Source organism: Equus quagga, chromosome 13 (assembly GCF_021613505.1).
Source record: "Equus quagga isolate Etosha38 chromosome 13, UCLA_HA_Equagga_1.0, whole genome shotgun sequence".
Classification (NCBI taxonomy): domain Eukaryota; kingdom Metazoa; phylum Chordata; class Mammalia; order Perissodactyla; family Equidae; genus Equus; species Equus quagga.
Genome location: NC_060279.1, coordinates 89,581,981 through 89,600,275, shown reverse-complemented (window position 1 = coordinate 89,600,275; position 18,295 = coordinate 89,581,981). Strand labels below are relative to the sequence as shown.

The 18,295-nt window shown below is 55.9% G+C and overlaps 2 protein-coding genes across 4 annotated transcripts; one reads left to right on the top strand and one right to left on the bottom strand.

The window, feature by feature from the left end:
* Window positions 1-294: 294 nt before the first annotated feature.
* RUVBL2 (RuvB like AAA ATPase 2) lies at window positions 295-16,569 on the top strand. The gene is made up of 15 exons (XM_046683665.1): window positions 295-368; window positions 3,270-3,324; window positions 4,918-4,973; window positions 5,462-5,603; window positions 7,852-7,981; window positions 8,132-8,198; window positions 11,280-11,386; window positions 11,491-11,584; window positions 11,974-12,097; window positions 12,522-12,616; window positions 12,716-12,834; window positions 15,194-15,313; window positions 15,747-15,876; window positions 16,228-16,342; window positions 16,459-16,569. Exons 1-15 carry the CDS (start codon window positions 357-359, stop codon window positions 16,482-16,484), a joined length of 1,392 nt encoding a protein of 463 aa, XP_046539621.1. The 5' UTR covers window positions 295-356; the 3' UTR covers window positions 16,485-16,569.
* Window positions 16,570-16,630: 61 nt separating this feature from the next.
* LHB (luteinizing hormone subunit beta) lies at window positions 16,631-17,825 on the bottom strand. 3 transcript variants are annotated; one of them, XM_046683664.1, is made up of 3 exons: window positions 17,693-17,825; window positions 17,192-17,359; window positions 16,631-16,963 (listed from the first exon to the last, which is right to left on the bottom strand). In XM_046683664.1, the coding sequence occupies exons 1-3, from the start codon at window positions 17,705-17,707 to the stop codon at window positions 16,637-16,639; spliced, it is 510 nt and encodes a 169-aa protein (XP_046539620.1). In that variant the 5' UTR covers window positions 17,708-17,825; the 3' UTR covers window positions 16,631-16,636. The 3 variants fall into 3 exon arrangements, with proteins under 3 accessions (XP_046539620.1, XP_046539619.1, XP_046539618.1); XM_046683663.1 differs by lacking the exon at window positions 17,693-17,825 and adding an exon at window positions 17,568-17,686; XM_046683662.1 differs by lacking the exon at window positions 17,693-17,825 and having other exon boundaries at window positions 17,192-17,561.
* Between the last annotated feature and the right edge of the window lie 470 nt (window positions 17,826-18,295).

Genomic DNA, 18,295 nt, shown 5'->3' with positions numbered 1-18,295 from the left:
TTGGAGGGAGGAGGAGGGAAGAGGGTGGAATAAAGAGGAAAGAGAGCGTGGGGGACGTGTGGTTGCCCAAAGTGTTGAGAATTTTGCAATCAGCCTCAGCAAAGAGGCCTGGGTAAAAAGAGGAGGAGCCAGGAGGCGTTGGGAACGGACCCAGGAGTTCCGGGCACCCATCTTCGAGCTCAGCCCCAGCAGATGGGCGGGGCCTAAAAAGTGACGCTACGCCCCCACGAGGAGAGTTTGCATATTTATGAGGGAGCACCGAGATCTTTGGAGGACCTATCAGGCTAGAGGGGTCAGAATGCTTCGTTTCTAGCGCGTTTCCGTTTCCGCTAGGATATTGGCGGTTGGTGCGCATCATGGCAACCGTGGTGAGTGCTGGCATGCGGAGGACTGAGGAGGGAACCGGCACTCCCGGGTCTGAGGAAGGAGAGGCTGGGGGCTCGGGTTCCTGGTGCTGAGTGGGGAGGGGGCTGGGGGCACAGACTCCCGAGTCTGAGGGAGGAGAAAAGGGGTTGGTATCCCAGAATCCTGGGTTCGACTGGATGTTCACGGTCTCGGTGGTCAGATCTGACCCCATCATATTGTAGGAACTCTAACTTCCGATCCTCTAGGCGCAATCAACGGCCAGTTCTGCAGTCCTTTGTCCTCAAGTCTGATTTGGGTTGTAGTGTCTTGGGCTCCCAGCCATCCAGGAGCCTTGGGTTGTCGATGGTGTGAATGGCACCTGAATGCAGGGAGAAGCGCAGGCGGGGACCTGTCTTGTGTGGTTGAGATCGTAGAGTCGCTTAGTGAGTCTTGAGCCAAAAGAGAAAAGTGTTGAGAACCCAGAGGGTGTCAGTGGGGAGGGAGAAAGGGCTAGGAGTCCCAAAGCTTGGGATCTTGTCATGGGATTGTTTTGGTCATTTTCGTATTTCCAGCGCCTCATGCGGGGCATGCGCGGTGTGGATGCTCAATATGTCGTACTTGAATGTTTGAATGAATGAATGCATGTGAACTTCGTAAAAGAGAGACCATATACACTGGGGCTGGCACCAAGTACTTGCTTGAGAAACATCTGAATGAGGAAGGGATGTGATCTTACCTTGGGGGTTGGACTGGGCTTCCCGATGCCTCGTTTCCCATGGTGACCCCAGTCAAGATGGGGAAATGGTGGGCTGAGAGTTACTGGTGCCTGGGGGGTGAAATTTGCGCCTGTTTCTGCTACCATGGCAAAGAGGGTGGCTAGGGAAGCGGAAGAGGGAAGGGCAGTGGCCACACTCCTGAGACCCGTCCCCTGGGCCTGGATGAAGTATTGGAAGTGTGAGGGGATGGTAGGTGCTGAGTTTCAAAATGCCCTCTGTTGCCTTGGGGTCAGAGGGCAGCAGGGGGAGAAGAGGCTTATGATGAAAGGAAAGTCCTTGTCGGAGACGGGTCAGTTGATGCTGGGATTGCCGAGGGTTGGAATTCCTGAATCCCCGTCTGGTTTTTTGCCTTGTTTAGGGTCTGAGAGGCTGTGTAGGGGTGTGTGGAGTATGTTGTCGTTTTCTGATAGTGGTTGTGGGCGGTGTCCACTGCTGTTGGGTTCCAGCCTCCTATGAGGAGGGAGTAGGAGGGAGGGGTCACAAACAGCAAGGAAGGACGCTTGTGACCACGTGGTGGCCAGGAAGTCTAAACTCTTGGTTCCAGAGAGAGGAGGCTTCCACTGCGTCAGCTGCCTGCCTCGCCACTCATTCTGGTGGAAACAGGGGACCTGGGGGAAGCAAGAAGGGTTGGGGGCAGGTGGCCGAGGGGCTGGTTCAGTATGCTGACCCCTTAGGCCTCTCCTTCCTTAGTAGAAATTATGAAATATTCCAGTGTCAGAAAATAATCGAACAGGACCCACCACCCAGATTTTTTTTAACGACTTAATTGAGATAGAATTTCCATACCACACAATTTACCTGTTTACATTGTACAGTGCAGTGGTTTTTGGAACATTCACAGAATTGTGCAACCATCCTCTCAGTCGATTTGAGAACACTTTCATCACCCCAGAAAGAAACCTTGTACCTTGTATCTGTCATCTTCCTATCCTCCCATCCCTCCAGCTCTAGGCAACCACTAATCTACTTTCAGTTTCTATGGATTTGCCTGTTCTGGACATTTCATAGAAATGAAATCCTACAATGTGTGACATTCTGTGTCTGGCTTCTTTCACTTAGCATAGTGTTTGCAGGGTTCGTCCACCCTGTGGCAGAGATCAGAAGTGCATTCCTTTTCATGGCTGAATGAAACTCCGTTGTATGGACAGACCACACTTTGTTTATCCATTCATCCGTTGATGGACATTTTATGTTGTTTCCACCTTTTGGCTATGATGAATAATGCCTCTGTGAACATATGTGTGGACCTCCTGAGGGGGCTTCTTGAATTCTCCCAGGTGGTGTTTATCCATCTCTCCTCCCCATACGAGAAGGGGTGGTGGCTGGCTCCTCTCCTCTCCTCTCCAAGGAGAGCTGGGGACACAGAAGGCCTGAGGACCAGCTTGTTGAATGGGGTCAGCACTTCGGTACATCATTCATTCAAACCCCGAATGTTGGACCGCAAAGTGAAGAAGAGAGGTGTCGTCCTTGCCCTTCGTGGGACTCAGATCTCGAGCAGAGAACGCTGGCCCCAGCAGTCTCCTTCCTGAAAGTCAGATTACATGAGGAGATCGGGCTCCCAGGGGAGGCCCTTCCGTCTGTCTGGACCTCCGGAGACCCTGAATGTAGGCCAGCAGGCACGGAGGCCAGCGAGGGCCTCCCATAGTGAGCGCCTCTGGATCTCATTCAGTGAGGGGGCAGCGAGAGCAGGCGGGACTCAGGGACTTGGACGTGCAAAGGCCAAGTGACAGCTGAGACGGTGCAGTGCAAGGGAGACTGGGAAATCAGCAGGGGCCAGACCACGTCCAGCCTGATGCCTGCTCTGCTGGGTTGGTTCTGTCTTTACCGTTATGGGGGCGGGGAAGACTTCATCCTTCACCAAATAATTCCTGGGCACCAAATATGTGCTAGGCCCTGGAGATGAAGCTGTGAACACGACAGACACGGTTCTTCTCTTCCTGGGACTCAGTAGTGTAGTGGGGTCAACCAACTGGCATTAAGTCGGTGACAACCAAGAAGTGGGGGACTGACTGTGTTTGGGCTGTCAGCCTGCCAGTGGGGAGAAGGAGAAAGGACTGTTTCCTGGGAGGCGGGCGGGAGGGACAGAAGAGGAGCTGGTGGGAACTGGGACCACAAGAGCTCTTCTGAGGTGTCCTCCTCCATCCCCAGGCAGCCACAACCAAGGTCCCAGAGATCCGCGATGTGACGAGGATCGAGCGTATCGGTGAGTGAGTGTGGATCAGGAACAGGACCGAGACCCTGCCTGCCCCGTGCTCAGGAACCCCCCGCGAGGGAGGCAGCCTGCGCACCATCCTCCTGTCTGATGGGCAGGGTCCTGAGTTGCCAAGTGGGGCCAGATGGCGCGTGGGAGACCATGCCGGGCCCCAGCACCAGGCCGCCCTGCTGCTGGCTTGGATACCCTGGTTGGGCCCCTGGGTGTACTGGCATTCCGCTCGGAAATCCTAAAAGCGGGTGTTTGCTGATTGCTTGCTGGGGTTGGCCCTGAACTGAATGTCCCATACACCCAGCCCACACTGGGACATTAGTTCCTTGAGGCAGGGACCGGGTCTGGCTCAATTCTAGCTGCGTCCCCCGCACAGGACCGAGCAGAACAGACACTCAACACGTAACCGCTGAATGCATGAGTTTGCATCTCACTGAGCCCTTGCATCAGCCCCACAAGGTGTGTGCGTGTTGTGACTGTTGTCCCATTTTTAGCTGAGGAAGCCGGAGATTCAGAGCAGTCGAGCCACTAGTCCCAGCTCACACGGCAAGCTGAATGAATGAATTTGTTCACATTCATTCATTCAGTGCCTCCAAGCGAGGCAGCAAGGAACTGTGGCTACGAGCCTGGGTTCTGGAAGCATACTGCTGCGTGCCACCTCTGAGCCATGTTGCCAGGGGCTAGTTCCTCTCTGTGCCTCAATTTCCTTACCTGCAAAATGGCGCTAGGCTGGTGGACCACATAGGTGGATATAAACTTCCATAAGGTAATCTATATAAAGACCTTAATATGCGGACGCCAATCCTGTTTCAGCTGTGAAAAGCCGGACGCTGCTGGAACTGAGGACCCAGTAGACTCTAGCTGCACCCAGTACCTGCCCTCGGGGTGCTCATAGTCTAGTGCAGGGGTCAACAGATCTTTTCTTAAAGGGCCAGATAATAAATCTTTTCTCTGTCAAAAATATCTAATTCTGGTGTTGCAGTGTGAAAGCAGCCACACAGTATGTAAGTGAATGAGCGTGGCTGCGTGCCAATAAAACTTTATTTACAGAAACAATTGGCTGGCCCCCAGGCTGTAGTTTGCCCGGCCCTGGTCTAGTGGAAAGCAGTGAAATCCCAAGTCTTTACCTCTCACTGGCTGTGTGGTCTTGGGCAAGGGACCTAATCTCTCTGAGCTCCCTCCTCTCATCGATGTTGTTGAGGCCCTCGGGTGATTATTGAGCCCTAGAAACACTCCAGGGTAATAATAGCTGGGACTCTGGTTTCTCAGGGCCGTGTGGAATGAAATTAGACCTGCAAGGGCACTCAGGCTGTGGACATAAAGTAACTGTGATCATTAGCCCTTGTGGTCAGTTTGTGATCCGGTTCTGTGGTTACTAGTCCTCAGTGACTTGGGTCCTGCTATGATCTATCCCAAGGGCGGCTCCCACTAACGAGCAGTTACCATGTCCAGCCGTCCTCCTGGTGAGTGGAGATTCAGGCCCCCCACCGGACCCAGGAGGAGACCAGAGCTCGGAGGGGAAGCCCCTTGCCTCGGGCCACACAGTGCCACCAGCTGGCCAGTAACCGTGTCTTGGGTTCTTTCCCCACACAGGTGCTCACTCCCACATCCGGGGGCTGGGGCTGGACGATGCGCTGGAGCCGCGGCAGGTAGAGCTGAGGGGGTGGAGTGGGAAGGCTCTTGCATGGAGGCCTCAGGTGGAGGCTACCCCGGGCCCTGGCGAGTGTGGGGACTATGTTATGGTCTCCCAGACCTTTGGCTACATATTTGTTAAATTCAGCCACATGTAGAGTTTTATTCGTCTTAAAAAATTGGAGAGAGCTGGCCCTGTGGTGCAGTGGTTAAGTTCAGCTTGCTCTGCTTCGGCAGCCTGGGTTCGTGGGTTCAGATCCCAGGTGTGGACTACACCACTCATTAGTCTTGCAGTGGTGACAACCCACATATAAAGTGAAGGAATGTTAGCTGAGGGCTAATCTTCGTCAGGAAAAAAAAAATGGGGGTGGAAAAGGCTTTTTTAGCTTTTTCCCAAAGTCCCGGCCAACGACGTCCTCTTTCATCTCACTAGCCAGGAGGTGGTGGAAAGGCAGTGGTGGCCCAGTAGGAAGTCACTTTGTGCTCTCTGCCTCCCATCCCACAGGCATCCCAGGGCATGGTGGGGCAGCTGGCAGCCCGGCGGGCAGCTGGCGTGGTGCTGGAGATGATCCGGGAAGGGAAGATTGCCGGGCGGGCCGTCCTCATCGCCGGCCAGCCAGGCACTGGGAAGACAGCCATTGCCATGGGTAAGAGACCTCTCCAGGCAGGAGCTCTTCTGGTCTCTGCCAGGTCCTGTCTCTGGTGTAAGTCAGGGTCAGGTTCAGCCACATTTAACAGATATCTCAAAATGGCAGTGGCTTAAGCACTCAGAGTTCCTTCTCTCACATAGAAGAATCTGTACACCAATTAGGTCTTGTTGAGTAGTTCTGTGACGTTTCCCTTCCTGCCTCAGCATCCTCTGCACTTGCTTCCATGTCAGGGTCACCTCATGTTCCAAGAGGGTTGCCTAAGTGCCAGCCTTCCCACCCGTACTCCATGTAGGAGGAAGGTGAAAGAGGAATTGCAGTTAGGGTGTACCTCCCTCCCTTTAAAGGTAGTGCCATTTAAGCAACTGTCTTGGGGCTCCCACATGCTTTCACTTATATCTTATTGACTAGACCTTAATCACCTGGGCATACTTCTGCAAGGGAGGCTGAGACATTAAAACATTTTTCTGTTCTAATTTGGACCATTGCTATCTTAATAAAATGGGGGTTCTGGAACTAAGGAGGAAGGGGAAGATGGGTAGTGAGTCTCTTGCAATCCACTAGCCATTTAAGATCTTTTTACTCACAACTGCCCCTCATTCTCCTTGTTGAACTCCTATCCATCCTTCAAAGCCCTGTTCGGGGCCGGCCTGGTGGTGTAGTGGTTAAGTTTGCGTCCTTCACTTCAGTGGCCTGGGGTTCGTGGGTTTGGATCCTGGGCGCAGACCTACACACCATTTCTCAGGCCATGCTGTGGCAGCATCCTGCATGCAAAGTAGAGGAATATTGGCACAGATGTTAGCTGAGGGCCAATCTTCCTCATCAAAAAAAGGGGCTGGCCCCGTGGCCGAGTGGTTAAGTTCGCGCGCTCCGCTGCAGGCGGCTCAGTGCTTCGTTGGTTTGAATCCTGGGCGCGGACATGGCACCGCTCATCAAACCACGCTGAGGCAGCATCCCACATGCCACAACTAGAAGGACCCACAACAAAGAATATACAACTATGTACTGGGGGGCTTTGGGGAGAAAAGGGAAAAAAAATAAAATCTTAAAAAAAAAAAGAAAGAAAAAAAAGCCGTGCTTGGGCATCTCTTCCTTGTTGCAGCGTTCCTTGACCCCCTCTTTTCCCACTCACTCCCACCGTGTGCTCAGACTGTGGGGCCAGGCAGTGAGAATCAGGGAACAACCAGGTCTTCAGTTACGATAAAGCAGCACTCGTTCGGGTGCCCTGGTGTGCCAGGCCCTGACCAGACACTGGGGACCCTTAGATGAGTAAAACTGAAGCCCTGACTGTGAGGAGTTTCCAGTGTGGGGGAGGGGGTCGGGGACAGAGTCCCCTTCAGGGTGATGTTTGCTATAACGACAGGGGAGGCTCCTGACCCTAATGGGGGGAGTGTGGGGGATGGTAGTTGTCAGGAAAGAGTTACCAGGTGAGTCAGTGCCTGAGCTAAGACTTGCAGGGAGTCTCCCCTACCGGCAGGGAGCAGGGCATGCGGGCGCAGAGGGTGGCCCACATCTGACAAGGAAGAGGCCCACGTCACTCTTGCATGAGGGTTCACTGGCTTCCTGTCTGTGAGTGTCAGCTCAGAGCTGGGCGGAGCCCTGGGAAGGGGCTGGGAGGAGGGCTCGGTGCTTGGAGTGATTGCAGGAACAGCCCTGCTGTCCGCCAGCCAACCCAATGTCCCAGGCCACAGAGAGGGCCCATCCCTGTGCAGGTTCCGGGCTACGTGACGGGGTCAGGGCCGAGCACCAGTGCACGCCCACCCGCCCCCATAATGGCTTCTGTGCCAGCATTCGCTCTGTTATCATCCCTCTTGTACAGAGGGCAAACAGGTCGGGGAGCGGATGAGACTTCTCACGGCCAGGTGGTGCTGGGTGTGGTACCAGCATTCAAACGCGGGCCTTCCGGCTCCAGAGTGTCACTCTCACAGCTCTTTCAGCCCCTTGGCCTTGAACTGCTCGGCACCCCCAAGCCCTGAGGCTCAAAAGCTCCTAGGGGTTGGGAGACCAGCTTGGCGAGTTTATAGGGTCATATGGTTTGCCCTCCGGGCAGTGTGGCGTTCTGATCCGGGCCTCCCTGGGCAGCCCGCTGTCCCTAGCTTTCTCCATCTCCCTGTCTGCCCCACAGCGCTGAGCCCCTCTCTCCTACTCTCCTTCTTGAGGAGGTAGAAGCGGTGCTTTGAGGCAGAGTAGGTATGGGGACCCGGCGGCGCCAGGGCGGCCCCACCTACCCAGACCACCCCCTCCACAGGCATGGCACAGGCCCTCGGCCCTGACACCCCGTTCACGGCCATCGCGGGCAGCGAGATCTTCTCCCTGGAGATGAGCAAGACAGAGGCGCTGACGCAGGCCTTCAGGCGGTCCATCGGCGTCCGCATCAAGTGAGTGCGGGAGCGGGTTGGTGCCAGCTGCCAGCAGCCTTGGGACCCCCTGCCCTGGCCAGCTTGTCCTGTGCCCAAGGGCTCATGGGACTTAGCGATTCCCCAGGGCCCGGACATTGGGTTCTGTCCTCAGCTCTGCTCTCTGACTAGGGAGGAGACCGAGATCATCGAAGGGGAGGTGGTGGAGATCCAGATCGATCGACCAGCGACTGGGACGGTGAGTCTGCTCCCGAGTCTAGGCCGCCTCTGCGGCTGGAGGGTGGGGGTGTCGGGTCCACGCTGAGGTGAGAATCCCATGGAATATTCAGACTGCAGATTGGAGCCATCTGCGGGCGCACAGCAGGGGGTTTATCCATTTGTGGGAGGCGCTGTGAGCAGTTCAGACCAAGTGATGGAGGGGCCGGCCCCGTGGCGCAGTGGTTGGGTTTGCGGGTTCCCATCTGTGCACAGACCGAGCAACCCCCGTCAAGCCATGCTGTGGTGGCATCCCACATGAAATAGAGGAAGATGGGCACAGATGTTAGCTCAGCAACAATCTTCCTCCAAAAAACCCAAAAAACCAAGTAGTGGAATGACAGAGAAGGTCTGGAAGTTTCTCACAGTTAGTTTCTAACAGTCTTTAAAACCTGTTCTGTGGAAGCTGCAGCTTAGTACCGAAAGGCATTTTCCATCCAGCTTACGTGATAGATGTGAATTACGCCCTTTTTATAAGCTAGGAATTTAACCTTTTTGTTGTAAAATGAAACAGATGCAGTCATGTGTCACTTAACGAGGGGGGCACATTCTGAGAAATGTGTCATGGGGCGCTGCCGTCATCGTGTGGACATCACAGAGTGTACTTGCCAGACCCAGCTGGGAGAGCCTACTGCACACCTAGCCTGTATGGTGCTCATCTTAGGGGACCCCCATTGCGTGTGTGATGCTGTTGACGGAAACAGCATTTTGCGGCACACGGCTATAGAAAGAAACGTGAAATACGCATGTGGTCTAATAAATTATTGTAAATAAATATTATTATTATATAAAGCGAATGTCCTTATAACCACCATGAAGATAAAAAACTAGAGCACCAGCCCTGATGGCCTCGTGGTTAAGGTTCGGTGCTGTCCCCTTTGGCAGCCCAGGTTCGTGTCCTGGTCGCGGAACCGCACCACCTGTCCGTCAGTACCCATGCTGTGGCGGCGGCTGCCATGAAAGACCTAGAAGGACCTACAACTAGAATATACAACTATGTCCTGGGGCTTTGGGGAAGGAAAAAAAGAAGAAAGAGAGGAAGATCGGCAACAGGTGTTAGCTCAGTGAATCTTTCCCAGCCAAAAAAATAAAGGAGGAAAAAGATAAAAAACTAGAACTTTGCCAGCTCCCCAAGCCCCTTCCTTGTACCTCTTTCTACAACACCCTCAAGTCCCCGCAGAAGTAGCCACCCTTCCCTGGTACCCCTTCTTTTCACGTCATTAGTTTTGTCGGCCACCTGTGCATTCCTAGACACTATACTTTGTACTGCCTGTTTTTAAAATTCCAGTCTAGGGGCAGCCCGGTGGCATAGTGGTTAAGTTCACACGCTCCACTTAGGCAGTCTGGGGTTCACAGATTCGGATCCTGGGCACAGACCTAGCACTGCTTGTCAGCCAGGCTGTGGCGGCGTCCCACATAAAATAGAGGAAGATTGGCACAGACGGCAGCTCAGCAACAATCTTCCTCTAGCAAAAAGGGGAAGATTGGCAATAGATGTTAGCTCAGGGCCAATATTCCCCACCAAAAAAAAAAAAAAAAAATTCATAGTCTAGTTTTCCCTTCATCTCTTCCTTTACCTTATAGCTTATCTGTAGGTCTGTCTCTTTGTTTTTAATTGAGGTAAAATCACATAACATCAAACTAGCCATCGTCCATTTTGAAGTAAGCAGTGAGTGGCGTTTAGGACATTCACACGGCTGTGCAACCACCATCTCTATCTAGTTCCAGAACATTTTCATCACCCCAGAGGAGACATGTACCCAGTAGGCAGTCCCCCTCCATCCCCCTTGCCCTGCCCCCCCCCTCTGCTCCCCGTCTCTGTGGATTTGCCTCTTTGGCCATTTCGTGTAAATGGAATCCTGCAAAGTGTGACTTTTTGTGTCCGGCTTCTTTGGCCTGGCGTGGTGTCTTCGAGGTTCTTCCCTGTTTGTAGTTCTCTCTTAAACATTGAGTCCCAGCCACTAATGAAATGCTGTGTAAAAACTCCACATGCTTGAAGCGCAGGGGCTGCCGCGCCGTCACCTTCTGTTTCCGTGTCTTGTGTGGACCCCTCCTCTGTTCCTTTGCTCCTCGTGGTCCGTGGAAATAGATCCAAAGTGCATCATTACATCGCCTTACACCTTTAACACCTGTCAGCAGTCTCTTAAATTAGTCCCGTCTATTGGCAGTTAAATTCCAAATTGTAAAAATATGGTAGGAGAATATTTATTTATTTATTTAAGATTTTGTGTGTTTTTTTCATTTTTCTCCCCAAAGTCCCCCAGTACACAGTTGGACATTTCCAGTTGTGCGTCCCTCTAGTTGTGGCATGTGGGACGCCGCCTCAGCGTGGCCTGATGAGTGGCGCCACGTCCGCGCCCGGGATCCGAACCGGCGAAACCCTGGGTCACCCAACGTGCTAGCTTAACCACTCGGCCCCAGGGCCAGCCCCTGAGAATATTTAAATAGAAAAAACGCTGTTACCAAGAGAGTTCTTTAAATGGGATTTGGATTACAGGAGAAATCCATGGAGACATCCTCCCTTTAAAAATGTGAAAACCAGACTCCCTTTATCTCCCCCCCAGGCCCAGCCCTTTATCCTGCCACCTGTCCCTTTGAAAGGAGCAGTCACTGTGGCAACAGGCCAGGGGAACGGGAGGTGGCTGGGGATGCTGGGAAAAGCCTGGAAGCCGTTGACTCTGCTTGTTTTGGGACAAGGTGTGGCATTTTTGTTTTCTTAGCTGTGTTTAGCTTAGCTCTGTTTTCTGGGTTTGTGGTCGACAAAAACACCTTTTATTTGGGTCTGAAAAAGGAATGTCAGCGTGTGACCCCTTGGCCGTTTCTTGGGACCTGGGGCCCGTGTTCTTACAGACTTTATCTTTGAGGTCTCTGTGTGTTTACTGGTAGCTTTATTGAGGAGCAGTTGATGTACGAAAAGCCGCAGGTGTGGAAAGTTGACAGGATGTTAAGTTCTGACATTCGTGTTCACCCGGAAGCTTCCTTGGGTCATGACTGTTTTGAAGCTGTGTCAGGGGGACATCAGGGCCCTCTCTAAGCCCCTTGCTTGGCCTGTCACCCCTCCCAGGGCTCCAAGGTGGGCAAATTGACCCTCAAGACCACGGAGATGGAGACCATCTATGACCTGGGCACCAAGATGATCGAGTCACTGACCAAGGACAAGGTCCAGGCCGGGTGAGCACTGGGGGCCATACTGGGTAGCCAGGGCGAGGGAGCTCGGCTCCCTCCTTGCCTCACTCCAGCCCTGGGCCCCTCTGCCCCCCACCAACCCCCCGCAGGGATGTGATCACCATCGACAAAGCGACAGGCAAGATCTCCAAGCTGGGCCGCTCCTTCACCCGCGCTCGTGACTACGATGCCATGGGTTCCCAGGTGGGCCAGGGCTCGGGATCCCCTCGCTCCAGGCACTGGAACGGTCCATGTCCTTCATCACCCCCGTAGCCCACAGAGTCTGGGTCCTCCTGTCACCTCAGTGCCATGTTCCTGCTACTCCTAGTCTTTCTCTGTACCCTCTAGGACAGCCGGGGCCCCTCAACTTGGCCCTTTACCCAGGGTTCCTGAGGTCCTCCAGGAACCCCATATCCTTCAGCTCTTGAATGTTCTGGTCTGGACATTGGGCCCCTCTTGGGCTGGGGTTTCTGGATAACCCCCATCTGGATTCCCAGCTCCATTCCAGGGAGCCCCAGTCTCCCCCAGCTCTTTTGGGCTCCCCCTTCATGCTCTGCTCTGCCCTTGTCTCCACCTCACCTTTGGCCCCATAGACCAAGTTCGTGCAGTGCCCGGATGGAGAGCTCCAGAAACGCAAGGAGGTGGTGCACACTGTGTCCCTGCACGAGATTGACGTCATCAACTCCCGCACCCAGGGCTTCCTGGCCCTCTTCTCGGGTGAGGCCCGTCCATCCCGCCCTGTCCCAGCCCCGGCCTGGTGGCTTCCCTGACTCACCGTCTTCCAGGCCTTCCCTCCCCTCCCCCGTCCCCAGTACAGGCCTCTGGTGACCGTGCCTGCCGTCCCCTTGTGTGCCATCCTCTGTTCTCCATCTGTGAGTGTAGGTTCTCCCTCCCCTCTGTTGCTGTCTGAGTCCCTCTCTCAGTGGTCTGATGGTCACACATCCCTGCCTTTCCCTCCTGAGTTCTGTCCCTGTTCCTCCTCCGTGGGGACGTTCCAGCCTCCCCAGCCCTCCTGTCACTTTGCCACTCCAGTCTTGGTCTCTCTTCCCTCTGTCTCTGGCATCCCGTCTTTGTCCACCCTCAGGCCCTCGATCCTGGTCTCCTCTCTGACGCCCCCCCATACCACTCCTGCCTCCCGCAGGCGACACAGGGGAGATCAAGTCAGAGGTCCGCGAGCAGATCAATGCCAAGGTGGCCGAGTGGCGCGAGGAGGGCAAGGCAGAGATCATCCCCGGGGTGAGAACTGAGGCATGGCCCGGGGGCGGAGGATGGGGACAGGACAGACGGGCGGGGGGCCACAGGCGGGGGTTTGACACATGCCCCCCTGGCTCCCAGGTGCTGTTTATCGACGAGGTCCACATGCTGGACATTGAGAGTTTCTCCTTCCTCAACCGGGCCCTGGAGAGTGACATGGCGCCTGTCCTCATCATGGCCACCAACCGCGGCATCACCCGGTGAGCCGGCTGCCAGCTCCCTCAAAGGCCTTTGGGGCAAACGGGGTGCTCTGCGCAGCGGGTATAGCCGCAGGGTACATGGGGACGTTTGTTGAGTACCTCGGTAGGAGGGGTATGGGCATAGCTGCTGTAACCCAGACAGGAGGCTGCACTTTCCCCCTAAACAGGGCGGCGGGTGGTACAGGGTGGGCAGGCAGCTCCACTCCACAAGGAGGTGTAGGCACCGTGTTCTTTCTGTTTTGCTGTTCTCGGCTCCCCTAGGGCTGCAGTTCCCAAACTGTGTGCCGAGGCACCCCCTGGTGTTACAGAAAGCACACGAGAGAACTGTGGGCTATTTTGAGTTTTGGAGGCACGCACAGTGACATATGTTAGACACCACATAAACCACTACAATTAGGTCACTTGGACATAAGTACTTAATTAACAGAACTCTTAGTGTTTCTTTTGGCCTAAGGATGCCATGGGAAAATTCCTGAGACGTGAAGGGCACAGGTTCCGAGAAAGCTTGGGAACCTCTGCCGTAGGGTGTTGCCAGCACGCCGGGCCCCGTTGTCCCGGCTGGCTCTTTTCCCCGCCTCATCTGCGTTTTGGCCCACAGAAGGGAGAAGGACGTGGAGGCAGGCGGTCCCCCATAGGCTAGGGCCCGGAGGCAGCAGCCAGCGCTTCCACCATCGTCCATTGCCCAGCGCTTCTGGGGTGCACGGCCGTGCCTGGCTGCGCGGAATGCCCGGGAAGGTCAGCTCCGGTGCTGGAGCCAAGTGCCAGCTGAGACTGGCTGGTGGGGCTGGTTATCGTGGAAGAAGCGGACATGGCTCTGGGTCCACATGCTGGACATCAAGAGCTTCTTCCTCACCTGGGCCCTGGACAGGGACGTGGCGCCTGTCCTCAGGGCAGGCAGCGCTTCCTGGAAGGACTGCTTGGACCCTCAAGAAGGGCAGGATACTCCTCCTGTCCCAGGAGGCAGATACTGTCTCCGGAGGCAGATAATGTCCCGGCCCCATTTTACCGATGACGACAGCAAGGCCGGTGACTTGCCCGAGGTCACACGTAGAAGGTGGCAGGGCCAGAATTCCATCTCCGAATGACAGAATTGGCAGAGACCGGCTGCCAGCGTGTTTGTAGCAGCCGCAGAGCAGGGTGTGGGACTGCACACGGGGCCTCCCCTGGGAGAGGCCACAGACCCAGGCGCTCCTCATCCTTGGCAGATTCTGTATTTGCATATCTGCTTACTCGCTAAAATTTACACTCATACATACATCGCTTAACGACGGGACACGTTCTGAGAAAAGTATCATTAGGTGATTTCATCGTTGTGTGAACATCATAGAGTGAGCTTACACAAAGCTAGATGGCGCAGCCTGCTACACAGCTGGGCTGTGTAGTGCTAGTGTTATGGGACCGCCATTGTATATGCAGTCTGTGGACTGAAGTGTTATGTGGCGCGTGACTGTAATTGTAACCCCCAAATCGGTGTTCGAGACCCTTTCTTGGTCATTCACGGCTGTGTGCAGAGTGGCAAAAAATTTGAGTCACCTGAAGTGGACACTCCCAACTGAGGTCAAACTAGGCAACGCTCTGCCTTCTTGTTTCAGCTCTTGTGCTGTAAACAGGTGTCCTTTTCATGATCTATTTAGTGCCACATTTGTCACATTGGATGCTTTTTTGTTGGTGATTTTGCTGTTTAAAATGGCCTCTAGCTGTCCAGCGTCAGGAATACTGGGATGTGCGTCATAGAGGAAAGCCGTGTGTTGGACGAGCTTTGTTTGGGCCCCACTTAGAGTGCTGTTGGCTCTGAGTTCACTGTGAATGAGTCAATACTGGATATTAAATAAGATATCTTCAAACAGAAACACATAAAACCAGGTTATGTTTGTTGGTTGACAAAAATATTGCAAGCAAAGTCTCCCAAGACCCTAACCGTGTATTTCCCCAGGAGCTGTGGTTCAGTACTTGCTAATGGAGTGTTGGCCCCCACTTTCTAGAATGTAACTGCCGCGTGTACGAGAACTGACTGTTTCCTAGCGCCTGCCATGGGCCTGGCCCTGTGCCGGGTCAGGTGCAGCAGGGAACAGGGCTGCACGGGCCCCCTGGCTCGTGGAGCTCTATGTCAGGCAGGAGAGTGGGACCTTGAGCCAGTAATCCCCAACATAGACATCTAGCTAAAACCTCATGGCTCTGTGGGGCAGTGATGCAGTCAGGAACGGCTGTGCACACCGCCAGCTGGGAGCTGAAGGTTAAGTGGTATTTGGCCCAGTGAGTGGGCTGTGGTGGGGGTGTGGGGATTTTCCGAGTAGAGGGAATGGAGAGCCGGGTTCAGGGAGTGTCGCCCTGACAGCCCTCCCTTCCCCCTCCTCCCCAGGATCCGGGGCACCAGCTACCAGAGCCCCCACGGCATCCCCATCGACCTGCTGGACCGCCTCCTCATCGTCTCCACCTCTCCCTACAGCGAGAAGGACACGAAGCAGATCCTCCGCATCCGGTGCGGGCAGGGCTACGTGATGTTCAGGGCAGGACCAGGCTGTGGGCCTGCGAGGCGGGGCTGGTGTCCACCCTGTTTGTCAGGTGGTGACCCTGAGGTCTGAGGGGGGGTCTCTGGGCCTGCAAGACGTAGGGCTGGGCTGGGCATCCAAGCTGTGGGCTCTGATCTGGGGGTGGGGGCCATGTCGAGAAGGGAGGGGATGTGCCGGTGACTGACCGTGGAGAAAGAGCCCTGGATGGGGGCAGTCAGGAGGCCCAGGTTTTAGGCCCAGCCCATGCCTCAGTGTCCCTTTTTGCTCAGCCTTTTGTGCTTCTGAGGACACAGACTCCAGATGTCCCCCAGGAGGTCCAGCAGCACCCAGGGGGAAGGGCCACGGGGTTGCTGTGGTCGGAAGCCCAGCCCGGCTGAGCTCCCTGACCCTGGCCGCCCGCAGGTGTGAGGAGGAGGATGTGGAGATGAGCGAGGACGCCTACACAGTGCTGACCCGCATCGGGCTGGAGACCTCGCTGCGCTACGCTATCCAGCTCATCACGGCCGCCAGCCTGGTGTGCCGGAAACGCAAGGTCAGCCGGCTGAGAGCCTGCAGGGGCCAGATGGAGTGAGCAAGTGACCTGCCACGCCAGGGGCTCTCAGTGGCTTGTTGATTGAGTCCTAGAACATGCGTTTTCAAAGGCCGGGAGCTTTGGTCTCGGGTTTCTGTCTGTATCTCCTAGCCTGACACAGCACTCGGTAAATACTTGTTCACTGCAAGTTGATGCTAAGTCCATTTGACAGATGAGGAAACTGAGGAATGGAGAGGTTGGGCCCATAGCCAGGAAGCAGGATTTGAACCCAGGCGATCTGGCCCCAGAGTCCCCACCCTGACCCCCTTCCCAGGGAGGGGCCCCACTGAGGTCTCTCCATCCCCCTTTCAGGGCACAGAGGTGCAGGTCGACGACATCAAGCGAGTCTACTCGCTCTTTCTAGACGAGTCGCGCTCCACGCAGTACATGAAGGAGTACCAGGACGCCTTCCTCTTCAACGAGCTCAGTGAGTGGACCCCGCCACACCCACCCCCGAGGGTCGCCCACCCTGCAGAGGTGGCCTGGGGAGCTCAGGCCCTGCCTCTGGCCCTACTGACCACGTGGCCTTCCTTCTTCCCACAGAAGGCGAAACCATGGACACCTCCTGAGCTGACGCCACCCTCGCCCCACATCCCCCGTTTTCTACTAGAGTTCTGACACTGTGACTTTGTATAAAATGGTTCTGAAACTGGACCCACTGTGTGTGTGTATACACGTGCACACGCACCCTGAGCCCAAAAACAACCCCACAGTGTGTGGTTCAAGAAGTCTTTATTGGAAGGGGATGAGAGGAACGGTTGCTGGCCCCAGGAGTTGGGGTGGATGTGGATGTGAGAGGTTGGGATGGGGGATCCTTAGAGGAAGAGGAGGCCTGGGGGGCACAGGCCAAGGGGTGGTCTCTGGGACCCCCGCAGTCAGTGGTCTTGAGGCGGCAGGGCCCGCAGTGACAACTGAGGGCCACGGGGAAGGAGACCATGGGGTCCACGCCAGGCGGGCAGCCGGGGAGCCGGATGGAAGCAAAGCGCAGCTCACGGTAGGTGCACACTGGCTGGGGAATGGGCGGCAGGGCAGCTGGCATCACCCGCACCTGGAGAGAGGGGGGTGCAGCATGAGCATCTGCCTGGGTTGGGCCCTCCCCTGAGCCCCCCCACTGCCCCTCACAGATCCCAACTCAGGTGTCCAGGGGACCCTCTGTGCTCTCCCTCCCACACACCCAGCTCAGACTCCAGTTCCCCAGCCTCTACCCAGGGGGCAGGCCCCCTTGCACCCCCGCTGCCACCTCCTGTCCTCTGTGGGCCCCCCCTGGGCAGCTCACCATGCTGGGGCAGTAGCCGGCACAGATGCTGGTGGTGAAGGTGATGCAGATGGGGCAGGCCTCCTTCTCAGCAGCCAGAGTGGCGTTGATGGGCCGGCACAGTGGCCGCAGTGGCCCCCTGGATGCCCAGACCCCGCCAACACTCAGCAGCATCCACAGCAGCAGCCCCTGGGACAAGGCCAGTGCCTCAGGGCCAGCCTGAGACCTCAGCCCTGGGCCCTCACCCTCCCGTCCCCCAGATACACATTGAGGGACCCAGCTCCTCTGCCTGACATCTTCCATTCAGGGCCCGCCCTCCACTTTGATCCCCCATCCCAATACCCAGGGACCCCCGATACCCCAACACCTCAGATACCCCACTCAGGCCCTGCCCTACCCGCTTCCCTCCTGGCAGGAAGCCTGCTGGCTGTCCACACCTTTGCCAGGTCATAAGACGCTCCCTCTTCGCGCCAACTGGACCCTGGATGGAGTTGCAAGGGGCCCAGGGCCCTACAGCCTTACCTGGAGCGTCTCCATCCTCGGTGCCTCCTCTGCCGTGTTTACCCTGGTCTTACACTACTGATCTTTGCTGGTGCTTACCCTGGTCTTATACTACTGGTCTTATACCCGCACGCTGTGGGGGAGGCAAGGCCACTGGGCATGCCCGCATGGCAGGGTAACCTGGACACTAATCCCCCCGGGGGCGAGAGGCGGACAAGGTCAGAGAGGTGCAGGAGTGGCTCCCTGGAGCAACCCCTCCCCCCACTCGCTGAGTGGCTAGGCGCCTTACAGCAGGAGACACCCAGGTGAGACCAACTTCGCAGACTCAGTCCGCAGGGGCTAGAGAGGTCGTGCTGGGGACACATGAAGTAAGGTATAGGAAGCCCTCTGCCGTGCCCCACACCGTGTAGCCCGGCCTGGAGGAACCCAGGGGGAGGCTGGAGCTCGCCCCTCCGACGACCCTCAAATGGAGATGGGCTGAAGCTTCAGGTTCACGCTCCACCAGCCGTGAACTGAAAGCCATTCCTGTGCCAAAGTCCAACCTTAGGAGGGGCATGGCTTCAATATGGGGTTCTGTGCTCAGAGGCGGGGGGCTGCCTGCACCCAGACGCGCCCCCCCTCCAC

Coding starts and splice junctions, on each gene's coding strand:
- RUVBL2 (XM_046683665.1), top strand. Junction 5,604..7,851: donor GAAGACAGCCATTGCCATGG/GTAAGAGACCTC, acceptor CCCCCTCCACAG/GCATGGCACAGGCCCTCGGC. Junction 15,314..15,746: donor AAGCAGATCCTCCGCATCCG/GTGCGGGCAGGG, acceptor GGCCGCCCGCAG/GTGTGAGGAGGAGGATGTGG.
- LHB (XM_046683662.1), bottom strand. CDS start 17,473: ATGGAAGATGTCAGGCAGAGGAGCTGGGTCCCTCAATGTGTATCTGGG. Junction 16,964..17,191: donor CCGGCTACTGCCCCAGCATG/GTGAGCTGCCCA, acceptor CCCTCTCTCCAG/GTGCGGGTGATGCCAGCTGC.